Raw genomic sequence first — 26,622 nt, forward strand, 5'->3', positions numbered from 1 at the left:
CGAAGCAAGCACTTGAGGCTATGTAAATGTTCTGCCCCCTCACACGCTGCCTGCGGGTGGGGATTTTTTCTGCCACAGCTGTTCTGTGCTGTTCGGCGGGTGCTTCCTCTCGGCCGGGACGTTCTGTCAGCGTCCGTGAAGCAGGGGGAGACCCCGCTCTGTTCTTGCTCGCCACAGCTTCTGCTCCTTCGGCCCCAGGCCGTCCTCGCCCAAAACCCTCGTGAGTGGAGAACCGCTGTCGACATTCCAACAGATAGGGTCACAGCCCCCCCCCCCCCCCGAAAACATTGCAGAGGCTGCCTACTGTCACCACTGTTTTTGGTGCCCACACAGATCTCTTCCCTTCAGCCGCGATTTACCCCCTACAAGTGGCATCTAGGTCTTCCTTGTTGTCATTTGAAGGAAAGAAATGGTCTAGATTTGTACATGAGTTTTGCTTCATAATTTCACATTAGGCAAATTTTTTCTCAATATCCCAGCATGTCTGCATTGTTCTGTATCAGTCTCGCCTTTTAAAACACAACAGTAGAAAGCAAAGCTTCTTGGTGTGCACTGGGTGAGGGTTTACAGAGAGAGCGGCTTTCCATTCAGCAGCATGTGCAACGTGCATGTTTTGCTTCGTGCAAGCCCCACCACACGACGTCACTTAGGCTGCTTCTCCTGCCGTTTCCTGTGTCCCTTCCTCCGCCTCTCCTGGCCCTCTGAACTTTGCCCTCCGTTAAATGCTGCCCTTTGGATCTCAAAAGGTCGATTATTTTAAGGCATGTCTGCTTCCCCTGTGTTCATGTCCCTTTGTGGACTCTCAGGTGTTTGGCCGGAAGTTGCTCCGTGGCGAGGAGCTCTCTCCTAGCCTGGGGACTATGGGAATCCACCAGCCTCCATCTGACTAGTGAGCTTGGTGGTGGTGGTGGTTAACGTGTGTTAGAGTTTTGTGTGCCTCCTACTTGATCCAGAACTTTCTAATACGATCCCTCTCAGAGCAGTTGGTGGTGGTAGCCGGGCACCATCTAGGTCTTCGGGTCTCAGGGTCCTGGAAACGATGTTTCCACACATCTTCCCATTTTCATCACTCTTCTGCATTAGACCAGTTTTTAACACCCTGATCAAAGCTCCAAGGGGGGAAGCTTCTAACGCCTGGCCCTGTAGGGCTCTTCACGTTACACTTTACATGTAATAGAATTTGGATTTTTATCTCTATATGGGGAAGCATATTAGTATGTTTTGATCATTACCATGCTGGCAGTTTGTAAACCATTAGACGTTTTCTAGCTTCCACTGGGTTATTTTCTCTCCCACAAAGAGAACCACGCTCTCCTTAGAGATTTAAGAGCAGCTCGGGAGTCATGTCTCATATTTAATAAGATTTTCATTACTTTTACCAACTCTACTCCAGGACATTTACTGATTGATACACAACTAAGTCACTCGGATCAGACAGTTCTCAATAAATTAGCAAGGGGGGACATAGCATTCCCAGAGAGAATAATGAATCGCAGCGTGCCTGACTCATAAACTAAATAGCCTTCAGTACATGTAAATGAGCAGACTGACGATGAGCGCGGTACTGTGTACTTTCCATGTGCTTAGAGAAACTGTGTCCATGAGCAGGGGTCTGGAAAGGGGGAGGGAGTGAGAGACTGTGGACAGGCAAATGGTTACTGGTGACACTGATGGTGAGCTAATTAATTTGTCCTCACAGCCCCCCAAAGACACCGGTGTGACATCTTGAGGACTCCAACCCCGGGAGCAGTCTGATGCCCCTTTCTGAGAGAGCGCTAGCTTTGGGCTGTTGCCAGCCCAGGGCATTGTTTTGGTCTTTGTCTCAGGGACTTACTGCCATGCTGTAAAACGCCATCTCCCTTTCCGGCAAAAGCCAGTCAGTTCTTACAGGATCTGGATTTGAATGAGACCCTGCCACTCTTTGCCTGTGTGGTCTGGGGGACCATGAGCCTCAGGGTCCTCATGGACGCACAGGACACCTGATGGGTGTGCAGGTGATTAGCGCGTCATGTGCCACCCGGCCCAGGACTTCATCGATCAGGGTCCAATCCGAAACATATGCCAGGGGCACGAAAAGATGCTTTCCTCAGCTCTTCGTGTCTAGCGTCTACCCTGCGCCCCCAGGAGACTGGGGGCTGAGCAGAGGGGCAGAATGGGTGGTTCTGAGCAGAGCACACAGGGGAGGCAGGAGCGGGGGTGAGACCACCGCCTGGAGCTGCCAATAAAGGAAGACTCAGTGCCCGAGCCCTGGGATCTGCCCTGAACAACAGCCGTTCACCATGGTGTGCGGTTTACAAAGGAGGGTGGGTCAGAGTCAGGAAGAGGGCGCCAGTGAGCCCTCTGAGAACACTAGCATCTGGGGCCAAGGAGTGATTGCCAGCTTGCTGTAAATCTCGGCCCTCAACCCCAGCAGACCCAAACCAGTGGTCGGCATATCACCTCTGGCTCTGCCTGGACTTGAACCCCCACCCCCAGGCAGTTAGCAGCTTTCACCACGCAGGGACTTTGCTACCAGATCCAGTGCCTCCCCTTCCTAAGGAATGCCTTGTGACACCAGCTTTCCCTCGCCCACAGTGGAATTCATCAGTGCTGTTCCTGCCTCCCCAGCTTTCACATGGAGGAGAAGCAGAAAGGAGAATTTATAATAAGGCCGGTACATATTTCAGTAGTAGCTGTAAATGAATTACTGTAACAGTGAACGTGAGAAGAAAGTGACACCGGCCCAGGGCTGTGTACTTGGAAGTACTTACTCAGCAGCCATACCATCGCAGGCCCAGAGCGGCCGGTGGTGACGCGCTGTGCACCTCCTTGTGGAAGACGAAGAAACCCTGCAGCTTAGTGAGATCAGCCTTCTCTCCTGTCGGCCTGACACAGTGAAACCGGAGCAAAATGGAAAGCGCGCCCCCTCCGCACGCGCACAATTATGATCATGGAAAAGCTATAAATATAGGCTGATTGGAGTAGCTTATTCTAGAGACTCAGCGATCATGAGCAGCATTGATTGTGCTTCGATGATTTTTCCAGAAGGTTAATGATTTGTTAATGGTGTTTTAAGTAAAGTAGCATGCCTTGATGTACGTGATAACGCCGCCCTGGAAACACGAAGGATTGTTGGGGTTCCTTTAGTCCATGGGGCAGCCTAGCAGGGCTTTGGAAGTTGTGCAGAGGACTGTCCCGAGTACTGTTTGTTTGTTTGTTTAATACTGTGCTCTTCCCTTCCAGCTCACATCGCAGCATCCCTACGCCGAAGTTTTCATCGGCCGGCCGCACGTGTGGACCGTGGACCTCGACAGCCAAGAGGAAGTGGAAGAGGCGGTGAAAGCGATTTTAAACCAAAAGGTGTCTGTCTGTTGACGTGTTCTGTCCTCCCGCTTTCCCCGTTCACAGCGTGAGCTGGAGCGTGTGGCAGCACAGGTTCCGTGTCTCCGTGAGTAGGGCTTTCTTTCCCATGACAACTTATCCTTGGACCTGTAAACCAGCCAAGATGGGGGGTGTAACCGGGGTTCCCTTGGGTGTTCTGTGGAATGAAGAACTCACCCCCGGTGGCCAGGTGCACACTGCTTGCACAGACACTTGGGTGCCCGACCGCATGGAGTGGGAGCTCAGTCATCTACTTGGGTGGCCCTCTCAAAAGGTTTGAAAAGGTAGACAGGCAGCCTTTCCCCCCAATTTAAAAAGAGAGAGAGAGAGAGAGAAAGAGAAGCTTCAGGAATAAGTAGCGAGAGAGGGAGAAACGCTTAGTGTGTGGTTGTGAGGTGGCGACGAGTGAGCTCCGAGCCACAGCCGCCCTCTGAGAGTGCCGGACACTGCACGGCCCTGCGCCTTCTTCACGATTGTTCTTGTGCCCGAGGCCATTGATGCAGCCACCGCGTCAGCCCATCCCGTAGAGGACACGGTGTAGCACCTCGACCCACTGTCCTCAACTCAATCTGAACTTCAACTCGTGGGACAGTGGAGAGCCGCCCCTCTGGGGTTATCTGTATGGGAGCACAGTCTCATCTTTCTCCCAAGGAACTACTGGTGGATTCAAACCACTGACCTCACTGTCAGCAGCTGGCTGTGTGATGCCTCCAACATTTTGTTAGATTATGTGAAAGTCATTTCTGTTTCCCAGCTCTTTTGATGAGTTCAGCAGATGCTAGTTAAGTACATACTATACCCAGAAAGTAGGACATTGAATAAGTAAGGCTGACAAAGAATCGATGCTTTTGAATTACGGTGCCGGCAAAGCTCTTGAAAGTCCCATGGACTGCCAAAGGACCAGCAGATCTGGCTTGGAAGAAGTGCAGTCATAGAGCTCCGCAGAATCAAGGAGGGTGAGGCTTTGCCTCACAGACATGGCCATGACCAGTCCCTGGGAAAGGACCTCAGGCCAGGTGAAGGAGAGGGACGGTGACAAAGGTGATGACGCTCGACAAGATGCATTAACACAGTGGACAACCTGATGGGCTCAAGCATCACCACTGTGGGGATGGCGCAGGGCTAGGTGGTGGTTCCTTCTGTGGTGCCTCAGGTTGCTGTGGGTTGGAACCAACTTGACAGCAGTCAACCTAACAACAACACACACCAGACACCTTCTGAACCGCCAAGTTTGTCTCCCGGTGACCCCACACGTGCCAGAGTCAATCTGTGTCCCATAGGGTTTCTGTGGCTGATCTTTGAGAAATCAGGCACCAAGCTTTGCTTCCAAGGTGCCTTAGGGTTGGCTTGAACCACCAACCTTGTGGTTAATAATCAAGCATGCTACCTTTTTTCCACCCAAGGACTCTCTGGGGCACTGTAGGGGATTCTTCTGTAAACATTGACAATGCTGGCTTCCCGCCTGCAGGGAGTTCACCATGTCCGAGAGAGGAGTTATCTTCTCCTCCACTGCGTATTGCTGTGGTGAAATCACTTGCACCCTGTCCCCTGTGCTCCACCGTTTGCGTGGTTTTATGTTGGAACATAGGCCTGGAATCCGACAGCTGGGTTTTGCGTTCTAGCGCTGCCCCAGCTCTGCTCCCCTCAAACAGTTGACGTAGCTTCCGTGTAGCATCCGTGTAGACATTAGCTACTTCACTGGACGAAATGATGCTGGCATACAGCATCTGCCCACAGTGAGGACTCGGTCACTGTGCTTTGAGGGATGGCGCTGTGCACCCACGGGTGGAGCCCAGGGACACCTCCTCGTGTGTGAGACAGTCCTCCTACGCGACTGTCACCTCTGCTGGGCTTCCAGGTAGGTTTGTAAAATCTCACTCTCTGGCGCTGTTTTAAGTGAACATCGAATTTCCAAGGAGAGTAATTGCCGTGTCAGTCCATGGGTGTTTGTGTCTGCCCTGGGGGGAATGTCTGCTGCATAGAGTGCTCGCAGCGGGGGCTGGGTTCTGTCTGCTCAGCCCTGGATGACATGGACTCTGATCTCTCTCTAGCCCTGTTTGCCAAGTAGTGTGCCTTATTCCAGAAATCATCTGAGGCGTCTTCAAAACAAAACGAAAAACAGCAGCCCTGTTAAAGAATCTCTTACAGGAGCTTTAGCGCATTCAATCCTGCACACTGGGGGCTCGTGTGTGGCCACCCACAAGGAACCAGGCTTCAGCCCAACTTTAATATTTAAATTTAATTAAATTTTAAAGGTGTAAAATCAGGAAAGGCGGGTGTCCCGGTTGTGTGCGCACACCATGGTTGTTCAGTCTGCATGCTCAGCAAATTATCAGAGAAGCTGGGTTAGATGGAGAAAAACATGCATCGGGATTAGCAAAAGATTTAGTAAAAACCTGTGATATCAGAGAGGACCACAGGACCGGCCCCACCACGGAGACACGACATCCCTCACTGATGATAGCGCTACACGGACAATACTGGAGACCCGGTGTGGGAATTGTGCCCAATCTGACCCCACCACACCGAGGCAAAACACTAAGGGCATGGAGCAGAGCAACGAAGTCCCTGGAGAATTCCAAAACTGACTGTAGGGCCAGAGCATGGCACCCCGTCAGACTGGACGGAAAACACTCCTAAAGGTCAACAAACGGACCTGGAACTATTTATCGGCCTTTCTTTTTATGTCATTTGTTTTTTGTTCTTGTTGCGTTGTTTTGCTCTGTCGTTTTTTGTGTGCTTATTATTGTCTCTGCATGTCTATCTAGGTAAGATAGGCAGGATAAACAATCTGGAGGAGAAAACAATGAGACCAACAGTTCTGGGGGTACACAGGAGGCGGGGAGAAAGGGAACAACAAGTGATCTAAAATCCATTGTGAGGAGGGAATAGGATGCCTGATGATGCTTGATCAGGGGCAGTGTAGCCAAGAGGAATTACTGAAACCCGAATGAAGGCCGGACATGATAGTGGGACAAGAGGAAAGTAAAAGGAAGTAGAGGAAAGAACTAGGAGGCAAAGGACATTTATAGAGGTCTAACTACAGGCATGTACATATTTAAATATATATATAACGATTGGAAAATAGATCTATGTAGATATATTTATAGATTAAGGTAGTAGATGGGCATTGGGCCTCTACTCAAATACTCCCTCAGTGAAAGACCACTTTGTTCTAATAACCCAGCATTCTGTGATGCTCACCTTCCCTGACAAGATACTGAAGACAAAATGGGTACATAAGCAAATGTGGTGAAGAAAGCCGATGGTGCTTGGCTATCAAAAGATAGAGCATCTGGGGTCTTAAAAGCTTGAAGATAAACAAGTGGCAATCTGTTTGAGAAGCAACAGAGCCCACTTTGAAGAAGCACACCAGCCTGTGTGATCATGAAGTGTCGATGGGATCGGGTATCAGGCATCAAAGACCCAGAACAAAAAATCATATCAATGTGAATGAGCAGGAGTATGGAGTGGAGACCTAAAGCCCATCTGTAGGCAATTGGACATCCCCTTAGAGAAAGACCACAAGGCAAAGACAAGCCAGTCAGGGTGCAGTGTACCACCGATGAAACATACAACGTTCATCTCGTTCTTTAATGCTTCCTCTCGTCAACTATCATGAACTAATTTCTGCCTTACAAATCTGGCTAGACTAGAGCATGTACACTGCTACAGATGAGAGCTGGAAACACAGGGAATCCAGGATAGATAAACCCCTCAGGACCAATCATGATGAGAGTAGCAATACCAGGAGAGTCAGGTGAAGGTGAGGGGGAGAAAGGGGAAACCAATCACAGTGATGTACATATAATCCCCACGGACAACAGAAAAGTGGGTGAAGGGAGACAGCGGTAGGTATAAGACTTGAAAAAATAATACCATATTTATGTTATCAAGGGTGCATGAGGGAGGGAGAGAAAGAAGGTAGGGGAGGTGGGGAAATGAGTGGAAACCAAGGACTCAAGTAGAAAATATTTTGAAAATGATGGCAACATTTGTACAAATGTGCTTGACACAATGGATGCATGGATTGTGATAAGAGCTGTAAGAGCCTCCAATAAAATCTGTGATATGCCAGTGACACAACCTTGCTTCCTGAAAGTGAGGAGGGCTTGAAGCATCTGTTAATGAATATCAAGGATTGTAGCCTTCGGTACGGATTAACGACCAAATTCTTCACAACTAGACCAATAGGTCACATCATGATAAATGGAGCAAAGGTTGAAGTTGTCAAGGATTTTATCTTGCTTGGATCCACAGTCAATGATTATGGAAGCAGCAGTCAGTAATGAAGCACAGGATTTCTTTAATGTATTCCAAAGCAAGGATTTTGGACGAAGGGGTGGGGGGGCGATGTCAGAGCAGAAACCCCAAACCCATCGCCTCGCAGAAGGGTCGCAAGGAAGGGATGAGTCAACCAGGGTGAAGTATGTCACCGATGAAACAATATTCCTCTGGTTCCTTGAGGCTTCCTTGCCCCGTCTATCATGACCCCAGCCCTGCCTTTCAGTTCTAGCTAGACCAGAGCATGTACACTGGTACAGAGAAGAGCTCTCAACGGAATCCAGGTCAGATAAACCCCTCGTGAACAGAAATGGGAGTAGCTATACCAGGAAGGGAGGGGGAAGGTGGGGAGAGGAGGGGAAGAAACCATGGGTGAAGGGAGATGGTGGTCTTTGTAAGATTTGAAAATATTAATAATCTATAGTTGATAAAGGGGTCAAGATAAAAGGGTAAGGAGAGGAACTGACACCAAGGACTCAAAAAGAATGTAAATGTTTAGAAAATAATGATGGCAACATATGTACAATTATGCTGGATACAATTGATGTATGGACTGTTATAAGAGTTATAAGAGCCCCTAATAAAATGATCTTTAAAAAAAAGAAAAAACCAAGGATGTTACTTTGAGGACTAAAGTGCGTCAAGCCATGCTATTTTTAATGACCTCATTTGCGTGTTAAAGTTGGACACTGATTGAATAAGGAAGACGGAAGAAAATTCAATGCATTTTAAATTATGGTGTTGGCAAAGAATATTGAAAGTACCGTGGGCTGCCAAAACAACAAACACATCTATCTTGTAAGATGTACAGCCAGAATGCCCATTAGAGGCAAGGATAGCAAGACTTGGTCTCATGTACTTTGGATGTGTTGACAAGAGAGACCCGTCCTGGAGAAGGACATCAGGCTTGGTGAAGTGGAAGTCCAGCACAAAATACGGCCCTCAACAAGATGGACTGACACGGCCGCAACCATAGGCTCAAACAGAAGAACAGCTGTGAGGCTGGGCTGGGGCTGGTGGTGTATTCGGCTGTGTATAGGGTCACTATGAGTTGGGACTTGGTGGCACCGAGCAACCACACCAATCTGTGGAATGAAACTGCAGCTCCCGTTTTGTAGATAAAAAAATTCAGAATTAGAGGACTGGGGAACTTACCCAAGGTCTGACACCCGTATGTACTGGATTCAACCCCAGGTCTTGTTGACTACTTTATTCAAACAGTGTAATATCTCAAAAAGAATGAGATGAAGTAAAGAGAAAAATGGGAGTAGGAAAAAAATGGAGTAAGAAATGTAGTTAATACCAAAATTATTATCCTAAAAATTAAATTTATTATTTATAAATGTGTCCGAAATTTGGTGCCAATCTTTTCCTATTTATTGACGATTCAAAACATTAAATTACATGACACTCAAAAAGCAAGAAAACAGTACCCATCAAGAAAGGATATATGGTAGTTGTATAATCTGTTGTCAGTTTGAGAGGATTAAGAATGAAGGAGTGGAGTTTAGCCTGTCTGTCAGGTCGCTAAGGAGATAAATAACTCACTGGAGGCAGAAACCAGGCTGACTCCCTGGGAGACATGGCACCTGACAATACACATGAAGGTTCGCTAGTGCCCTGAGCTGGAGGAGCCACGTGGAGACCACTGCCAGCGCTGAGATGCTCACACTGCCACTGGACCCACAAGACTCCCTACCCACTGGCCTGTGATCTTCCTGTATTCAGTGTTATTGCATGTGTTTCATGAGTCTGAAGACGACTGAGAGATTGGTGTTTGGTATAGGGCTAATATCGGACTAAGGACTTGATCTGGACTGGGCTGGAATGTTTTCTCAATATACAATTACTCTTTACAGAAAGCTCTTTTTTTTTTAAATCATTTTATTGGGGGCTCGTAAAACTCCTACCACAATCCATCCATCCATCCGTCATGTCAGGCACATCTGTACATTGTTGCCATCTTCACTATAAAGCTCTTCCTTATACACATGTCGTCTACCCGGACTAACGCAGGGTAGAATCAATAATACCAGGCTCAGAGCTGGCCCAGATGTTGGAATGCTCAGGTAGCAGCTTTAAAAGACTCTGATAAATATATGCAAAGATTTATAATACATGGGAAAAACAGACAACATGTGTGAACAGATGGGGAATTTCAGCAGAGAGAGTTTTAGCTAAATAAAAAGTCTAGAAATGAAAAATAAAACCATATGGGAAATAAATGTGTTCAGTGTGCTTACCAGTAAAATGCATGCAGTCGAGAGAAGTATCATTGCAAAGCATCTAAATAGAAAGATAGTGAGCAAAGGAGAAATTAGAGTGTAAAGAACATCTGAGATTTGTAAGGCTCGGTGACTAGATATGGTTCTAGCCTCCCTTTCATTCTTCCTCCAAAGAGGCCTTGACTTGGTAGAAGAGACTATTATGCAGGAAAACCTATTCCCACTCCATCTGCACAGCAGCTCCTAAGTGAGAGGCTTGTCCTTGCTCTTTACCCAAAGTTTCAGAGAGCTTTTACACCAAGAAGACCCTGCCCCCCTCCCCCCCTGCAGGACCCTGAAGTGACTCACTACACCAGAGGTGACTTAAGAATAGACTGTGTGGTTTTGTTTCTGGTGTGATTTTTTTTCACTCTTTATAGGAAAATCATTTGTCTTCATATCCTTTCAAGCAAGGAACCAACCACAAAGCAGTGGATGGGTCAGCATCCCTTTGCTGAACCTGAGATTGGTTGGTAGGAGAACAAAGGGAAAACCATTCTTTGGAATTAACTGCATTGACCCTTTGAATCCATTCACTTCCCTTTCCTCCTGAGTGCTCTTTGGGAAAGTTGCAGAAAAGGCCCAGGTTTTCAGCCTGTTTCCCACCATGTCACTGGATCTGTTGGCCTTGTGGCAGTTGGCCATCGGGTTTGTCTGTTTCATCATAGACATTTGAATTGTCTGCTTTTAAATGAATGCAAATACGATACACACTCCATCATAATAGTATTCAGGAAGGGGGGTTCCTAGAAGCCCTTGAGAGGGGACATGTCTCAACTAGAACAGAAGGCTTCTGAAGTCAATCATGAAGAAAGCAAACACACCTTTAAATGAAAAGGAAAATCCTACTTTTAGTGAGAAGGGCTCTGTCTGGGTCAGAGCGGCCTGAGCAAGTGCAGAAGCTTGAGATGAGAAGGAGCAAGTTTGGCAGCCAGAAGCCAGTGTCTCAGGAGCCTTGAGCGCATCAGAGATGAGCCCTCTAGAAAGAGCCACCGCTTGGTTCTTACAGCAAAGTCAGCTGTTACTACCATACGTCCAGCTCAGTCTCTTTTAGTTCTGTCCAGATGGACACACGCAGGTGTGGTTGAGATGCAGCCTGTGCATTTGAAGATGCATTGTGATGTCCCAAGATCATAGTCAGGAACTGTGTACAACAGTACAGTAGTGTGCTGCTCAACATGCACAGGGAAGCCGTGGGGAAGAAAGCCCAGAGGCCATCTCCTTGTTGCCCAGAAAAGCAGCATTTCCCAAAGTGGGCCGTACCCTGAGGGTGGGCGCACAAACACGATCCAGGTTGACTGCAAAAGCAGATGCCTACACTTTATCCTGGGTTATGAGCTAGAGGACAAAGGCTTTCATTGCCAGGGGGTGCTGAGTAATTTTTTTTTTCCTGAAAAGGACACTAGGCCAAATAAGTTTGAGAGCCTATGTCCTAAAGGCTGTCCTTGTTCCACTTTTAGGAGACCCCCAGCTCAGATACTCTGCCCAGTTCTGTAGATTCGACAGAGGCAGTATAGGCCCAAGAGGGCCATGAGGAAGGAGCCGGTCCGTCTGCGCTGGTCTGAAAAGTACTGACAGACTCTGAAGGCCCGGCAGACCTGGCTCACTGTCTGTTTTCTGTCCGATGAAATCCCCGTTTCAGTTGGACCGTGCCAGGCAGCCACGCTCCTCACGGTGCTGGCATAGAGAGCGTGCAGCAGAAATCAAGCCGTCCCCACCCCCCCCCCCACACACACACACAGTTAGCAGGGTTGATCAGCTTGTCTCCCCATATCCACAAAGCCCCCTCTAGGCGTTTGCATTATCTTCACCAAGTCGAGGCTCCTCATTATTGAAATATTAACGCCTTTGTGAGAAAGAACTGAGTCAACCTTCTGCCCAGACCTGTTTCACAAGCCTCCTTGGGCCTTTTTCCATGTCTGATCTCACACTAGGGAGCCCTGATGGCGTGCTGATTAGGCATTCTACTGCCATCTGCAAGGCCAGCAGTTCAAAACCACCACACGCTGATCCACGGGAGAAAGACGGGGCTTTGTAGTCGCAGACACAGTTGCAGTCTCAGGAGCACACCGGGGCAGGTGTACCCCGTCCTGGAGGCTCGCGTGAGTCGGCATGGACTCGGTGGCAGTGAGCTTGTTTGTGTTTTGTTGATCTCACGCTGTGTGTTCTAGCTGGAGCTTTAGTGTTCCCCAGCCCTTGACTTGGTAGAATTTATGATATCTGACCTTTGCTTTGGGAGAAGCCTACTTTGACCCGCTGGCCTCCCAGAACCATTGAGGTGAACTCTCTGTGACATATTTTCCATCTCTGTGTTTGTGTTATGAATCCCTTCGGTACATCGCTAGCCTCGCATCCACACAGGCCCATGCGCTTGGCACTGTCATGTGTCCCTGAACTCTTCCACGTGTGCCTTTGTCTGACGAGTGATCGTTCGTTCACTCAGCAAGCACTCCCCGGTTTCTTGTGTGCCACACTGAACTCAGCACCAGGATATGTGAGCCACACCGCGGGCCCTGCCCCAGGGAGTTGACCTCCTTGCACGTAATAAGGAGGTATTTCACACTTGTTAAAAGCATACTATGGGCCGGACACTGAACGAGGCACGTCATGTTTTTAAATTATACAGCCTTCACTATTCCAAAAGGGCGGTCTTCTGTCGCCACCTTACACCTGAGGCTTAAGAGATGCTAGGTAGCTTGTTTAGGGTCCCCTAAGCTTCCAAGTCTGCAGTCTGGCGCCTCCATGTGTGTTGGTTGGGTGTATCAGTGTACCTGAGAGAATGACGAATGCCGTCTGGTCTTCCCCTCGCTCACGGATCCGCGTTCTGTTTCCGTAGATTGAACCATACATGCCGTATGAATTCACCTGCGAGGGGATGCTGCAGAGAATCAATGCGTTCATTCAGAAACAGGTAAGGCTCTTCCAAAGTCTGGCCGCTTTGGCTCTGTCCTGCTTCCTGTAGCCCTAGAATATGTTCAAGAACAGTTTGAGTCTTACCACGGTGATGTGGTCTTTTTCAAAGTCAACCGATAGCATTTGGGGCTTCAGAAGCCTGCACTCCCCAGGTCACCGGAGACATGAGTCCTTTCACTGGGAAATTTGTGATGTAGTTCTTCAGTGTGACCTTCAGGTGAAAAGTCAAAGGGAACTTGTTTGTAACACGAGAGACTTAATGTTACTGTCATCAAGTCGTTGCTGACTCATATTGAGCCCCTGTGGATTTCTGAAACTGTAGCTGTTTACGGGAATAGAAAAGCCTGGCTTTCTACTCCCGAGGAGCGGCTGGTGGTTTCAAGCTACTGACACTGGGGATCGCAGCCCAACATGTAACCACTACTCCACCAGGGCTCCATAACACGAGAGGCTAGCTGGGCCCACATGAAGACCTTGTCAGTTCCCCCCTTGAGTGAACTCTGAGGTGGGAAGACGGGGGGAGACAGAGGGTCTGCCTGATCTTCAGTTCTTCCAACAAAGGCCAGGACTGAACCCCATTTCCAAGGGCTCGTTAATAATAAATGTTCAGCGGTTCTAAAAATGTTCGAACTTGGATTGGCTTTAACATATTTTTGAAAACAGGGCCTCTTTTCAAACAAAACCTTACATGAAATCTAAGTATATGGATCTGATAAAAACGGAACTACAGTTCTGAGACAGGAGAAGGCCCTAGAAACCCCACCACCCCCAACAGAGTTTGGAAACTGCTGATTGTGTTCGAAGAGATAAAGGCCAAGCATGTCATTGGCCATCCTTTTTAATAGCACTTGAATTCCTTCAAGCTTCAAAGAGCCGCAGGGAGCTGGAGATGGGCTTAGAGCCCCCATGGGTAGGGGAACGTGAACTGCTTGACCAGATTCCAGAAAGCAGGCTCCCTTCAGAGAATAAAGCACAGTGTTTGGGAGCCGTGGAGGTCTCACACCCCGGGGTCCAGAGAGGGCAGGCTGAACCTAGAGTGTGTGAAGTCGAAGTCTTCACCCACCGTAGTCCCAAAGCAGGTGCAGAGGCCGAGCTGGAGATGGGAGGAGACGGAAAGTGTGACAAGCAGCCAAGAGTTGGCGCTGTCATTTGAGAGGGGGGCAGGGGGGCAGGCTCTCCAGGATGACGTTCCTGGGATCCTGAGAACTTGGCAGAGCCTGGTGAAAAGGCACACTTGGGAGCTTAGGCTCCTGGGTTCAAATCCAGTGCCAGGCGTTCTGACCATGCGACTCTGGGTGCACTGTTCAACCTCTCTGTACCTGAATGTCCTTCTCTGTAACATAAGGCTAATCCAAACACCTTCCCATGGAGTGGCTGTGGGATCCCAAGATGGCATATGGGAAGTGCCTGGCACCTTGTTGTGGTTGTTGTTCGGTACCCCTGAGTTGGCTCTGACCCGTGGCGATCCTATGTACAACAGAGCGAAGCAGCACCTGGACTGTCCCATCCTCACCATTGTGCCCATGCTGAACCCATGGGCATGGCCCCGGTGTCATTCCGTCTCATTGAGAAGCCATCTCCTTTTCCCTGGCTCTCAACTTACCAAGCGTGATGCCCTTTGCCAGGGACAGATCTCTCCTGACAACGTGCCTAAAGTCTGGGAGATGAGCTCTCGCCATCCTTACTTCTAAGGAGCATGCTGGCTGCACTTCTTCCAAGAGAGGTTGCCTGTTCTTTGGGTAGTCCGTGGTACTTTTGACCTTTCCTCGCCAACACCACAATTCAAAAGCATCCAATCTTCCTCAGTCTTCCTTATGCAATGTCCAACTTCAACGTGCATATGAAGCTGTTTGGAACTCCCAGAGCAGGCCCACCTTAGTCCTGAAAGTAACTGCTTGGCTCTTCGGCACCTAAACAAGGTCGCGGACAGATTTACCCAGTGCACTATGTTGTTTGATCTCTTGACTGCGGCTTCCGTGAGCATTGATGGTGGATCCCAGCAAGATGAAATCCTCGACAACTTCCGCCTTTTCCCCATTTATCATGATGTTACCTATCAGTCCAGTTGTTACCGTTTTGGTCTTTACATCGAGTTGTAATCCATCCTGAAGGCTGCAACCCACATCATTTCAATAAATGCACACTGATCCTGTTGTTCACTCACTAATAGACTTTTCATGAGGACAAGGCATTTGAATTATGATGCTATTTAGTCAGACTCTCTCACTGACATCGAGTCAATGCCAACTCATTGCACATGACACTTTAGGACATGTAGAACTACACCCAGGAATTTCCAAAATTATAACTTTCCAAGGGAGTAGAAAGCCCTGTCTTTCTCCTATGGAGCAGTTGGTGGTTTCGAGCTGCTGACCTAGCAGTTTGCAACCCAATGCATAGCCACCATGCCCCCTTTATTCAGAATAGAACGCTTTACTTATTTTCCACCCCGGAAATGCACTTCTCTCTCTTCTGGAGACTTCTGTCTGCTTGCCCTTCGGCCGTGTTTGTGAAGGTTGCGTGGTCATATCCTGCGGGAGTGCCCCGCTTCTTTTTCTTGCTGAACCGTACTCCAGGGTCTCTGCCGTGCAGGTGAGGAGCATTTGGGGGTTTCAGTGATTGGCTTTTATGAATCCCACGTGCATGAACACATGCGTCTGTGTGGCCATGTGCTCCCTTCCTCTCGGATTGTCGTTCGTTGACGTCGAGCCGTGTCTGACTCACGAGGCCCCGTGTGTCGTGTGGCAGGATGGCGCTGATGCACCTGATCTTCACAAGGAAGCAGCCGCCAAGCCTCTGGGTGCCTTCACACCACCAGCGTTTGGGTCGACGGCCACACTCCCAGCACTTGTGTCACCAGGGCCTCCTTCGCGTAGCCCCCACGAATGGCTTGTGCCCAGCCCTCTTGAGTGCGTGCTCCTGGCTCTGGATTTGAGTGTGCCTCCTGTGGCGGCCTCCCGAAGATCAGTGCTCCTTTCTCTGCTGCACAGCCCCTTCCCGCCCCCCCCTGGGGAGCCAAATTCACACCCCGTGGCTGGGAAACACACCTGGGGCTCATTTGTGGACAAAGTGTGCATCCTATTGAGGGACAACGCAGACTGGGAACCGTGCTCACCAACAGGCAGCTGTCGTTCCATTCCTGTAGTCCAACCCCAGACCCGCCGCGATGGAATCAATGCCGACCCAAGTGATGCTACTAGCTAGAGCTTTAGAGACAGCCTTCGCTCTCTCCCGCAGGATGGCTGCTGGGTTTGAACTACAGACCTTATTGTTAGCAGTCTGGGGAGCACCCCCAGGACACCTGTCAATATTTATTATCTCCTCTGTGCCAAGCACAAAAGCAATAGCTGTCCCCGATCCATCGAAGAGCTGTTTGAACGCACTCCAAACCCCATGTTCAAGGCCTGGGCACTCCTCTCCCCTCCACAAATTCCTGACCTGCCTGCTCCTTGATCCTTCTCACCACCCTAACAGCTTGACTCAAACCATGTGGGTCTCCCCAGTAATCAACTAGCACCCACGAGATCCTGGGCTTACTAACTCTAGTGAGGGCTGGAAGGAGTTCAGGGATCGAGTGGGAGATGTGGGCGACCTGAGTTCAGTCCCTGCAGTGCATGCACCTCACACACCGCCGCCGCCACCACCACCCACCCCTGCAGTGGAGGCTCGTGAGTTGCTGGGATGCTGACTGGAAGCAGAGCTTCCAGACTCCGCCTGAGGAAGCCTCTGTCTTAGGATGGATAAGACAAGACCCCTTGCTCACCACAGCTCAGCCTTCATGCCCGTCATGTGTGTATGTGTGTGGGGGGGGGGGGGAGCACGGGTGCATGGCCAGGCAGCATTTCCTTCCCTTGTGTGGACTAACGTGAAGCGCTGCTCACCCTGAACCAGGGGCCCGCTGGACACACACACGCAGCTGATGGGTGACCACCACAGCAGTAGCCCCACTGGAGGTTTGGGGCTCACAGAGAGATCCAGTGTGGAGCACTGTGTGTTTCCGCTGCGGCTCCTCCCCTAGTTGCTCTCGCCTAGGGAGCAGCACCCTTCCCTTGCACACCGCGCCCTCCCCACCACCCCGCCTCACACACACACACATCTCCTCTAGTTCTTTGGGTATTTTTACAGACACCATCTCTCTCCGTGCTGCTACTCGACCCCGTGACAGAGCCTTGCCTGTCCTTCATAGTAAGCTGTGGTCCATTGTTCAGCACATTACCCATCCTAAGCAGTCACTGGTGGAAGTTCCAGGGTAGTCCAACAAATGTAGGAAAAGTTGGAGGCGGATTGGAATAATGCTCAGAGAGCCACTCCGGTGTGTGTTCTAAATGGACTTGTTAACCAGATTGGAAATTACTTCTTCCATCTCCTTTTGGCTGCAGAGACGCCTAGCTGGCTTGTACGGTCAGAGCCCGGCCGTGCCAACACCGTGCTGTGCCGTGCAGTCGCTCTTTGGGGAACACTAGGTACCTGCAAAGGCTCTCACTCCTCTCCGTCTCAATCTCTGACTCCTTCCCCAGACTTAGCCAGGACCCTCCGTGAGGGACCTCTCTATCTACCCGGACGTCTGGTTAAGAAGGATCTCCCCAGCTTACTAGACTAGACACTGATCCTTTGAGCCCAGAGGCTGTTTCTCCTTCATGTTTCTATTTCCAGCACCCACCAAAGGGACTTTGTAGTTATTTGGAAAGGTTAGAAGGAAGGGTGAGAGGGAGGGAGGGAACCAACCTCCAAAGCCAACATACAGTGTGAAGGTTGCTTGAATCTAGCCTTTGTCTCTATCGTCTTGTGCCTGATTGTTCTGCTTGTGCCCCTGCAGACTGTTGCCCACACATCAGACCCTGCTGCTCCCTGCCAAGAACTTCCATCTAGCTCCATATAAAAACCAAAGCCTTGATGTCCTCCTAAAACACCCTATGTGACCTGGCTCTGTTAGCGCCTCGAACCCGTGTCCACCCGCTCTCTGCCCCCAGCGCACTCACTCCCTGTTGAAGCCACGCAGAGCCCCTGCTCCTCTGCACACACTCCTTTGTGAAATCTCAGTGTCCCCTCTGGTCTGGCAGGTTCCACCCAGATGATTTTGGACTCACTCCTTTACTTCCTCCATCCTTTCTCTCCAGATGGCTGGGGACCAGATCCTCACACCTTCCACCCTCTTGTCAGAGCTTATGCTATCCTTGGTGGCCTGAGAGGTGCCAAACCAGCACATGCACATTCACCCATGAACCATCAACAAGAGTGACAGGGCCCAAGTCATTGTGTAGAATTGAACCAAGCGTGCTTGGTGGACCGTGACCTTGCAAATGTAGACTGCTGTTGTTCTCCGAGAAGTGAGCGCACAAGCAGGTGAGCCGAGCCCTCCAGCAGAGCCTTGAGGAGGGGCCCTCGGCCCTGATCTTGCTCTTCTTCGGACGTGGTGCTGTGTATCCAGGGCTGCCGCGGTATCTCCACTTGCCTCCCATGAGGTCCTTCTGAAAGCTGCCCAGGCTCCAGGTGTCCCTCCTGAGGAGGAGGAGCACCTGCTGTGTGCCAGGTGTTTGCCAGGTGCACAGCCCACAGCCCCGTTGCCATGCATTGTAGAGGAGGCACTAGAGACAGACGAGACCGGAGTGAGGCTCCATGTGGAAGAAGCAGACCCACAGGCTGGTCTTAAGGACTTGGGTGCACCCCCATGCCGTGTCCCCTGCTTGACTGGCAGCCGAGCGAATCTTCCACCTAGCTTCCTTTCCACCCTGGTTCTGCCTTCTAAAGGTGAGGCCATTAGTGGGGCACCTGGCTGATAACACAGGGATGTGGCGGTCTGATTCTCTAACGTCCACAGTCCCCAAAGCGCTGGTGGGCAGCTCTGCATTGTCACATGAGGTCCCTAGAGGTCAAAAATAACTTGACGGCACCCCACCAAAGCAACAGTGCCTGCTTCTCAACTCCACCAGGCCACTGAGAGCAAGAAACTCCACACTCAAGTGGTGCTACATATCATGTAAGGAGAATGGCCTATGGCTCTCTTATAAGAAGCATAGGAGAGAATTAATAACCATTTGCTGTCCAGGCCGGCAGTCTTTCTGCCCAGTGCTCTGTCTGTGATCCACCCCATTGGGGGGACAGTCTCTTACCCTCCCACCAGGGGCCACGTTCCAAAGAGAAAGTCAGATCCTCATATCCCGAGTAAACCGGCAGATCTCTGCCATCTTGGAGCTGTTAGATCCAGTCTTCCGTTTCCAGCTTTATATGAATGCCTTTACCGTGTAGCGAAGTATTTGTGTTTGTTAACCTCTGATTTCACGCAGTCAGGTGAGTCCCTGTGGCTACACCTCGAGGCGGTTTCGGGGCATTGATTTCCCAAGAGCAGGACCGCATGGCTTCATATCCCCTCATAGGTTTTTCTGTGTGCCTGAGGAGGAATTCCCAGGAAGAATTCCCAGTCTAGGATCCTGCCACCAGGGGGCACTCTCGCCGGCGTTACAGGCGGCTTCCTCTGCAGGTTGGGTAGCCCTCATTGTCCATGCTTACTGGGCCACCAGGAGCAGGGCCAAACTGGGCCGTAGCTGACAGGACAGTCCCAGCTCAGGGTGTGCGGTCAGCCTGCCATATTGCCCCAGAGCGTCTTGGAGAAGGTGCTTCAAGAGTGTGGTGGGCGCAGGCTGCGCAGCCTGCCTAGGAATTTGCTGGGCGCCATTGTCAAAGGCCTGGGCAGGGATAACTGGTCCTGAGTGGTGCTTGACTTCTCGTTCCTCACACTTGCTAGTGCTACTTGAAACATGACAGAAATGAAACAGGGATTCCCGGGCCAGAGTGAGCGAGAGCGCTTTCTCTGTGCTCCATGGCCTTGACCCTGACTCGGCTGGTTGTCATTCATGCTCATACCACAGGGTACTACTGCCACGTTGTCCCTGGATGTGCTGATTCCCTTCACTCACTCTGGCCCTGGGAATGACTAGCCCTACTTGTTCTCAAGTGAAGCCCTGGTGGTGGAGTGGTTATACATTGGGCTGCGATCCACATGGTCAGCAGTTCAGAACCACCAGCAGCCCCGTGGGAGAAAGGCCAGGCTTTCGATTCCCATCCACAGTTAGTCTCGGAAACCCACAGGGGGTCGCTGTGTGTCAGCACTGATTGGATGGCAGTGAGTTTGGTTTGGTTTGGTTTGGGCCTATTCTGAGCCCCTGTGCTGTGGGGCACCTTCATGGCTGGAGCTGCCATGGCCTGGGCGCTTCCTCTCACATTGCTCAGACTGTCTAACTCTAGCTGTTGTACTAGTGGGTTGTCGTGAGTTTGAGCCCACCAACAGATGCCAGGTCCCTACCCAAGGTTGTGACACTACATTAGGGTGTGTCAGAGGTGCCTTTGCGTGAGCCTTAACCTCACAAAGTCACACTTCGACCTGAGGGACCCAGTGCGTGTTCTGGAAGCAGTGTCATGGTAGGTCACTGTCAGATGAAGTGGGTGCTGAAATGTCTTTGGATTTGGAGAGGAAGGAACCCAGCTGGTGAAAGGGGACCTGGAGACGGGCCTTCAAATAACTGGATGTGTCCTTTTTGAGGGTGATGGTGCTGGTGGTGGTGACAGTAGTGATGATGGTGGTGGTGGTGACAGTGGTGATGGTGGTGATGGTGGTGGTGGAGGTGGTGATGGTGGTGATGGTGGTGACGGTAGTGATGGTGGTGACAGTAGTGGTGGTGGTGACAGTAGTGGTGGTGGTGGTGGCGGTGGCGGTGGCGGTGATGGTGGTAGTGATGATGGTGGTGGTGGTAGTGATGGTGGTGATGGTGGTGGTACTGATGATGATGGTGGTGGCGGTGTAGTGATGATGATGGTCAGCCACCACTTACTCCAGCGTGGGGGTCCCTGGACAGTGGAAATAGTTAACCTGAGAGAAAATTAACCATAAGGTTACACGTTCTAGCCTACTCGGAAGCACCTTGGGGAAAAGGCCTGGAAATCTATCTCTGAAAGATCAAAGGCTGGAAAACTGCTGTGGGCTGCACCACAGGCTGCCTCCACACGGCGGGCGGCTGTCTGTTTCCAGCAGAACCCATCGTGGCCCAGGCGTGTCTGACCGCAGGCTCTTCTTCACCCCTGCTTCCTGGTGCTCAGGGTAGCTGGGCATGGGGACAGAGGGTCCCAGACGCACCCTGGGTTCTGGACTGACGGCTGGCTTCCTTGTCATCCTAGGACTTCTGCCACGGGCAGGTGATGTGGCCGCCACTCAGTGCCCTGCAGGTCAAGCTCGCGGAGCCCGGGAAGTCCTGCAAGCAGGTGTGTCAGGAGAACCAGCTCATCTGCGAGCCGTCTTTCTTCCAGCACCTCAACAGGGACAAGGACCTCCTGAAGTAAGTGCCCTCGGGGTGAAACTGGCTGGGGTGAGAGGTGTGGAGTGAGGCAGCTTCTCCAGGGTGATTCTCTTAGACAGGGGTCACCTGAGTGTTTGTCAGCAGGTGGGATGGGGTCACCTGGCCTGATGATGAAGAGCTAGAGTAGGGGAGGGGCATTCACAGAAATACTGTCTTGTCGCGGCCTGGAGGTCATGGGAGGTGCCCGGCTGGCAATTAGCACCCTCACAGACTGGGCTCAGAGCCACCGATCAGCAGGGCCCCGTCCTGTAAGGGGCTGGCTCGGGCCAGAATCCTTGCCCCTCTACCCAATGGGAATAGAGTTAACCTTTCTATGTTAACGAGGCCACATCGGGGTGGGGTCTGGCTTAACCCTGACCACCTATGAGACCTAAAAAAGGAAAATCGGACCCAGAAAAGAGGCTAAATGGAAGAAACATAGATGCCACATGGAGCTCAGGGCACGGGGCAAGGAGCCAGCATGTACCCTCTGGGTAGGGCGGGGAGGCCGGAGAGAGGGTCCCCAGGAGCAGCACCCTGGGCTTAGACTGCTGTCGCCTCCCCTGTGCCCATAGCTGCCCCTCGCCAGCCACCCACTGGCCGTGTCTGCGTGCCAGCCACACGAGCATGCCAAGGCCCCTCTCAAGCTCCCTCTCAGCCACGCCTCCATCGGAGCCTGGGCAGTGCCAGGGGGGCGGGGGGAGCGCTCCAGTCTTACCCTGGAGCCAGGGAGGACGGACAGGGATGGCCCAGGAGCTGGTACCAAACAGCCCACCACAGAGCCTAGATGCCCCTGGGACCCTTTTTTCCCCATGGGCAGCCATCCTGAGCCTGCCCATGTGCTGTGCCCACAATTGCGGCCAAGGAGTCTGCTGGTCTCTGGGCAGTGGACTGTTCTGCTTTTGCCCAGACCCCACACTGGCCCGCATATTGCTTAATTAAATGGCTTATCCTCACAGCATGCTAAAAATTAGGCACTGACCTCCAAGAGACTTGCCTAAAATGGTGCACCCCTGCAGTAGAACGCTTGTGCGCCGCCCACCTCACGGGCCCCCGTGACTTCCCAGCCAGGGCTCCTCACAGGCCACTGCCCAGGGCCAGTGGGGAGTTGTGCATGCTGGGACTCTGAACAGGGTTCCCCCGAGCACCCAGACTGACACACAAAAAGGATGCGCCTAGAAATCGACTTCTGAACAGCCAGGCAGAACCACATGGGTCAAAGCAGAGTTGCCACCAGTGGTAGATGGGCCGCCAGGAGCTGGATCAACCGGGCCCAGCATAGCTAACAAAGACAACAGGACAATCCCAACTCAGGGAGCTCGCTCGCCACCATATTGGCCCAGAGCATCTCAGAGCAAGGGGCCGCCCAGCCTGCCCACCTCGCTCTGGCTTCTCGCTCTACGAGAGAGAGTTGCTGCCTACAGTGGCTGTCCTGTCCTACACAGAGGGTCTTCTGTCCCTCCTGTCAACTGTGTCCTCTCAACGTGTTTGGTAAAAGCCTCTGATGGAGCGAACGTGGCCGCTGACATTTCACTTCTGAATCAAGTTGTGGGGATGCAGTCCCTAAGCGGCTTCTAGGCCCCAGGAAGACTCTGTGTGTGTGTCGGGGGGCGGGGGGGGGGGGTTCTGATACTTAGGGAAAACCTATCATAGCACTGGAAGTTCTTTCCCCCAGATGCCAAGTTCTAGGGTCCTGGTTTGTCGCCCCACATGCCAAGTCCTGAGGTTCCTCACAGGGTGGGGGCCCCCTGGTTCCTCTGCAGCTGTCTCCCGTAGCATTGGGCTCTTCGGGAGCTGCCCGTTTGTGTGCTGGTGTCTAAGGCTCAATCACTGCACTTGACCAGCAGACTGAGCACACATCCTGTCAGGAAACAGCCCCTCCCCAGCTCTGGGGGCAGCGGGTGCTTGAAATGGAGTGCAGAGGGGACCTGGCCCGTCCTCACCCAGGACGCTTGGCTGGAGCGCAGTGGGCAGCGCAGGGTGCAGGCCTGCCCCCGAGACAAAGTCTTCCTTGTCCTCGTCATCACGAAACCCTCGCCAGCACCATCCTGCCTCCGTCACCACTGCCCTCATCTGTCACATGGAGACATCCTTCCCGGGTGACCGGGAGGGAATGTCCAGCCAGGCTGAAGTCAGCTCACAGGAAGCCTTTCCCAGAAACCCTGGGCAGGAGAGCAGGCCCTGCCTCCCGGCCACCTGGCTCAAACTGGACAAGCCCGGCCCCACTCTCAGTCCCAGAAGCAGATGGGCTGGGGTGGGGGAGGGGGCGGGCAGGGGCTGCCTACCTGGCCTCTATGTCTGGGCTTGCTCACGACTCTACACACACACACACCCCAATGTAAATATGTGTATTCTCCTACACAAAGCCTGGAAGGAATGCCAATTTTTCAGTAAAACCTCCTGAAATTAATTCTCCCGAGCATAAGAGCCCTACTGAATAACTCGTTCATGCATCTGTAAATCCCGATAATGTTGTAAAAACCCCACTATCTGTTGAGCGCCTCCTCTGTGTGGAGGTAATCCTGGCCCTTCCATATTCATGACCAATTAGCAATTAGCATTCCTGCCAGCCAGCACTTCTGCTCTGGCAAGGCACCGGTCCTGAGCCAAACTTAGGGTGCGCTCAGCCTGGGGGCGTCTACCACCTGTACGAACCCCTGCCCTCACTGGAGGCGTGCGCTGAATATATGACACAAAAGGAGCCCTTTTCCGGATCCTGGGCTGTTTTCTTGACCAGGGCCCAGCCAGTGTTAGTGCCCACACCGTGTACTCATTCTGGCCCCAAGACCCTACCCTGCCCGAGAATGGGGGCCATGAGACAGGCCAGGCACACCCTCCACTGATGGGAGCGTCCGTTCACGTGTGAAAACCAGCTTTTACGTTGCTACCTTTTTTAAGTTGTAGTTTCCAAGATCTGGGGAGTATTTGCATTTGGGGTTTCTAAACTGTGAGCGAGAGCAGAGGGTGGACTGCAGTCGGTGTGACCAGTCATAAATAGGCCTTGGTTGAGTGTCCAGCCGAGGGGACACTTGTGAGCCAATGATCAGGCCTGAGTTTGGAATAAGCGCCTGAAAGCAGGCGGGGGTGCGGGGGGGTGGAGAGCAGCTCTAGGGAGGGGCAGGCCCCTGCCTGTCTTGTGAGGCCAGAGCTTCCCAGCCTGCCCAGCAGGCAGCCGCCAGCAGCACCTGGGAGAGCGGCACGTGGTCCTGGCATTTGTCTGGAGCAGTAGAACTTGAAGGGAAGGCTGGGACCACCAGCAGCTCCCCGGGAGGACAGCGGACTTTCTGCTCCTGTCCACAGTGACCCTCTGAACCCCGCAGGGGTTGCTATGCGTCCTGAAGTGAGTGGTTTGGAGAGGCGCCTCAGGATAGCAAACACACAGTTCTCCTCAGCACACTGGAGGCGGGCGACACAAGGAATCAGATTTGACTCATAAGCAACCGGTATCGGGCCGGTGGCTCTAGGACAAGCTGTAGGACATTACACACTCCTGCCCCTATCAGAGACGTCAAGGGAGCCATGGCACTGCTCAGTCCCCTGAACAGAGACCTCGCCTGGGCCGATGTGCGTGTCTGAGCCACGCTCCTTAGGCAGGCTTTGATGCCAGCGCCGATCTCTGGAAGTCCCTTCTGGCCACGTAGGGGGGTGTGTGAGCCACCTGGCTGCCCCAGCTTATGGCTCATTTTCCCTTGTAAAAAGCCTAATAGGTGCTCGCTTCGGCAGCACATATACTAAAATTGGAACGATACAGAGAAGATTAGCATGGCCCCTGCACAAGGATGACACACAAATTCGTGAAGTGTTCCATATAAAAATTTTTTTTTAAAGCCTAATAGAATCCACTTGTTCCCTCCCTCCTGGCTCACGGCCCTCACCCTGTCTGCGTAGTTGGCTGGTGAAGACCAGAGGTGTTAGGTATGTGGGGGCACCACAGTCAGAATGGAGGCAGTGCAACCCTGGGCCCCTCTGGGTGGGCTCTCATCAGCATGCAAGGGGGAGGCTGGCCTTGGCAGGTGGGCAGCAGGAGAGCTGCTGGCATCCAGCGTTCCCAGAAGCAGTTGGAGCTTCAGATCAGATTGGGCAGGAGCCAGGCTGGCAGCTTCAGCGCGCTCACCAGAAGCCCCCGCAGACGGGCTAGAATAGCAAGTCCAGGTGCACAGGCGGCTGTGTCGAGCGAGGGCCGAGGACTGAGGGGAGACTGGTGCCTCCCGCCTGCCCCCGATACCTGGAAGTTTTCCAGAGATGGCAGGAAGGCTCATGGTCTCCATCCTGATCCCCATCCTGCCGGCAAGAGGTGAGACGTCCCTGAACAAAGTCAGGGAGTGCTATGGTCCCTCCAACACCTGCCAGGGCAGGGCTGTCGTCGCGGTTGGTGGTTCTAGCTATTATCAGTTTGCTTTGTGCCATAACTACAAGGTCAGCAGTTCAAAACCGCCAGCCGCTCTTCAGGAGAAAGAGAAGACTTTCTACTCAAGCAGTCTCAGAAGCCCCCAAGGGGCTGGTCTCCTCTTTCCTGTGGGGTTCTAGTAGGCAGGGTTCCCTAGAGAAACAAAACCAGGACCTTAGTCCACACAGCAGTACAGAGCGCTCAGACCAACTCACTTCCGTGGTTCAGTCAGTATGCTGAGGGTCCTTCAGACTCGCACAGCCACGTGCAGTGACTCAGAAGGCAGCGACATCACTAGCCGGTGGGTCAAACTCCCATGGATCCAATGGCGGTGGCTCTGGCAGCTCTCCTGGTGACTCGGTAGCAGGGAGGTGAAGGCACAGAGCAAGGGGGAGGTTCCCGGGAACCCTCCTATGAAAAGGCCACGCCCACAAGGAGGCACCATCTGGCTGATTGACAGGCTAGCCTCCACCCTTCCACTTCGCCACCCCTTCCAGGTGACATGAAATCATGGCAACTTGTGTTACGGTCCTTGTGGTCGTGGCATCATTTGGAATGGACTCCATGGTAGTGAGTTCGTGTTCTTTGGGTGTTTGGGTTTGTGTTTGGCATGGAAAACAGTCTCACGAGAGTCCTGGAGGCTTTGTCAGGTAAACGCTGGACTGCTAACCACCAGGTCAGTGATTCAAGTCCACCAGCTGCTCCCCGGAGGGGTTGCAGTTTCCCAATCCCTATGGAGCCGTTCTGGTCTGTCCTCCGGGGCTGCCGTGGGCCAGGATTGGGTTGACGACAGCGGGTTTGGGTTTGGGTTTGTCGTAGCTATTGGAGCAGAGTGCTGAGCTAACATTCAGTCGGTGCTGGCCCGGGTCTGGCCCCTCCGACTGCTCCCCAGGCACTCACTCCCTGTCTGCCCTGAGCTCAGGAGGGAGGATTCACCCCTCTTCACAGAGGAAGACACTGAGTCACGGAATGGAGCGGGGCAGTCGTTCGCCCAGGGCCAGCTCCTGAGAAGTGAAGTTGGCATTCACACCCAGGCCTGCCTGACCCACACTCCCCTGCTGACCTCAGGCGCAGCCCAGGAGCCGCC

At 52.1% G+C, this 26,622-nt stretch overlaps 1 protein-coding gene and 1 non-coding gene across 3 annotated transcripts in view; both read left to right on the forward strand.

Annotated features, from left to right (window-relative positions):
* Nucleotides 1-26,622, forward strand: part of MGAT5 (alpha-1,6-mannosylglycoprotein 6-beta-N-acetylglucosaminyltransferase) — a 441,795-nt gene that overhangs the window by 412,391 nt on the left and 2,782 nt on the right. For both annotated transcript variants that reach the window (XM_075530286.1, XM_075530287.1), the window contains exons 15-17: nucleotides 3,223-3,339; nucleotides 12,745-12,819; nucleotides 20,991-21,148. In XM_075530286.1, coding sequence (XP_075386401.1) covers nucleotides 3,223-3,339; nucleotides 12,745-12,819; nucleotides 20,991-21,148 — 350 coding nt within the window. The remainder of the gene's footprint in view (nucleotides 1-3,222; nucleotides 3,340-12,744; nucleotides 12,820-20,990; nucleotides 21,149-26,622) is intronic.
* On the forward strand, nucleotides 24,856-24,962 carry LOC142425078 (U6 spliceosomal RNA). Its single transcript, XR_012779454.1, has one exon. It is a non-coding gene; the product is annotated as a U6 spliceosomal RNA (small nuclear RNA).

Source organism: Tenrec ecaudatus, chromosome 13, assembly GCF_050624435.1.
Source record: "Tenrec ecaudatus isolate mTenEca1 chromosome 13, mTenEca1.hap1, whole genome shotgun sequence".
In the NCBI taxonomy this organism is placed as follows: domain Eukaryota; kingdom Metazoa; phylum Chordata; class Mammalia; order Afrosoricida; family Tenrecidae; genus Tenrec; species Tenrec ecaudatus.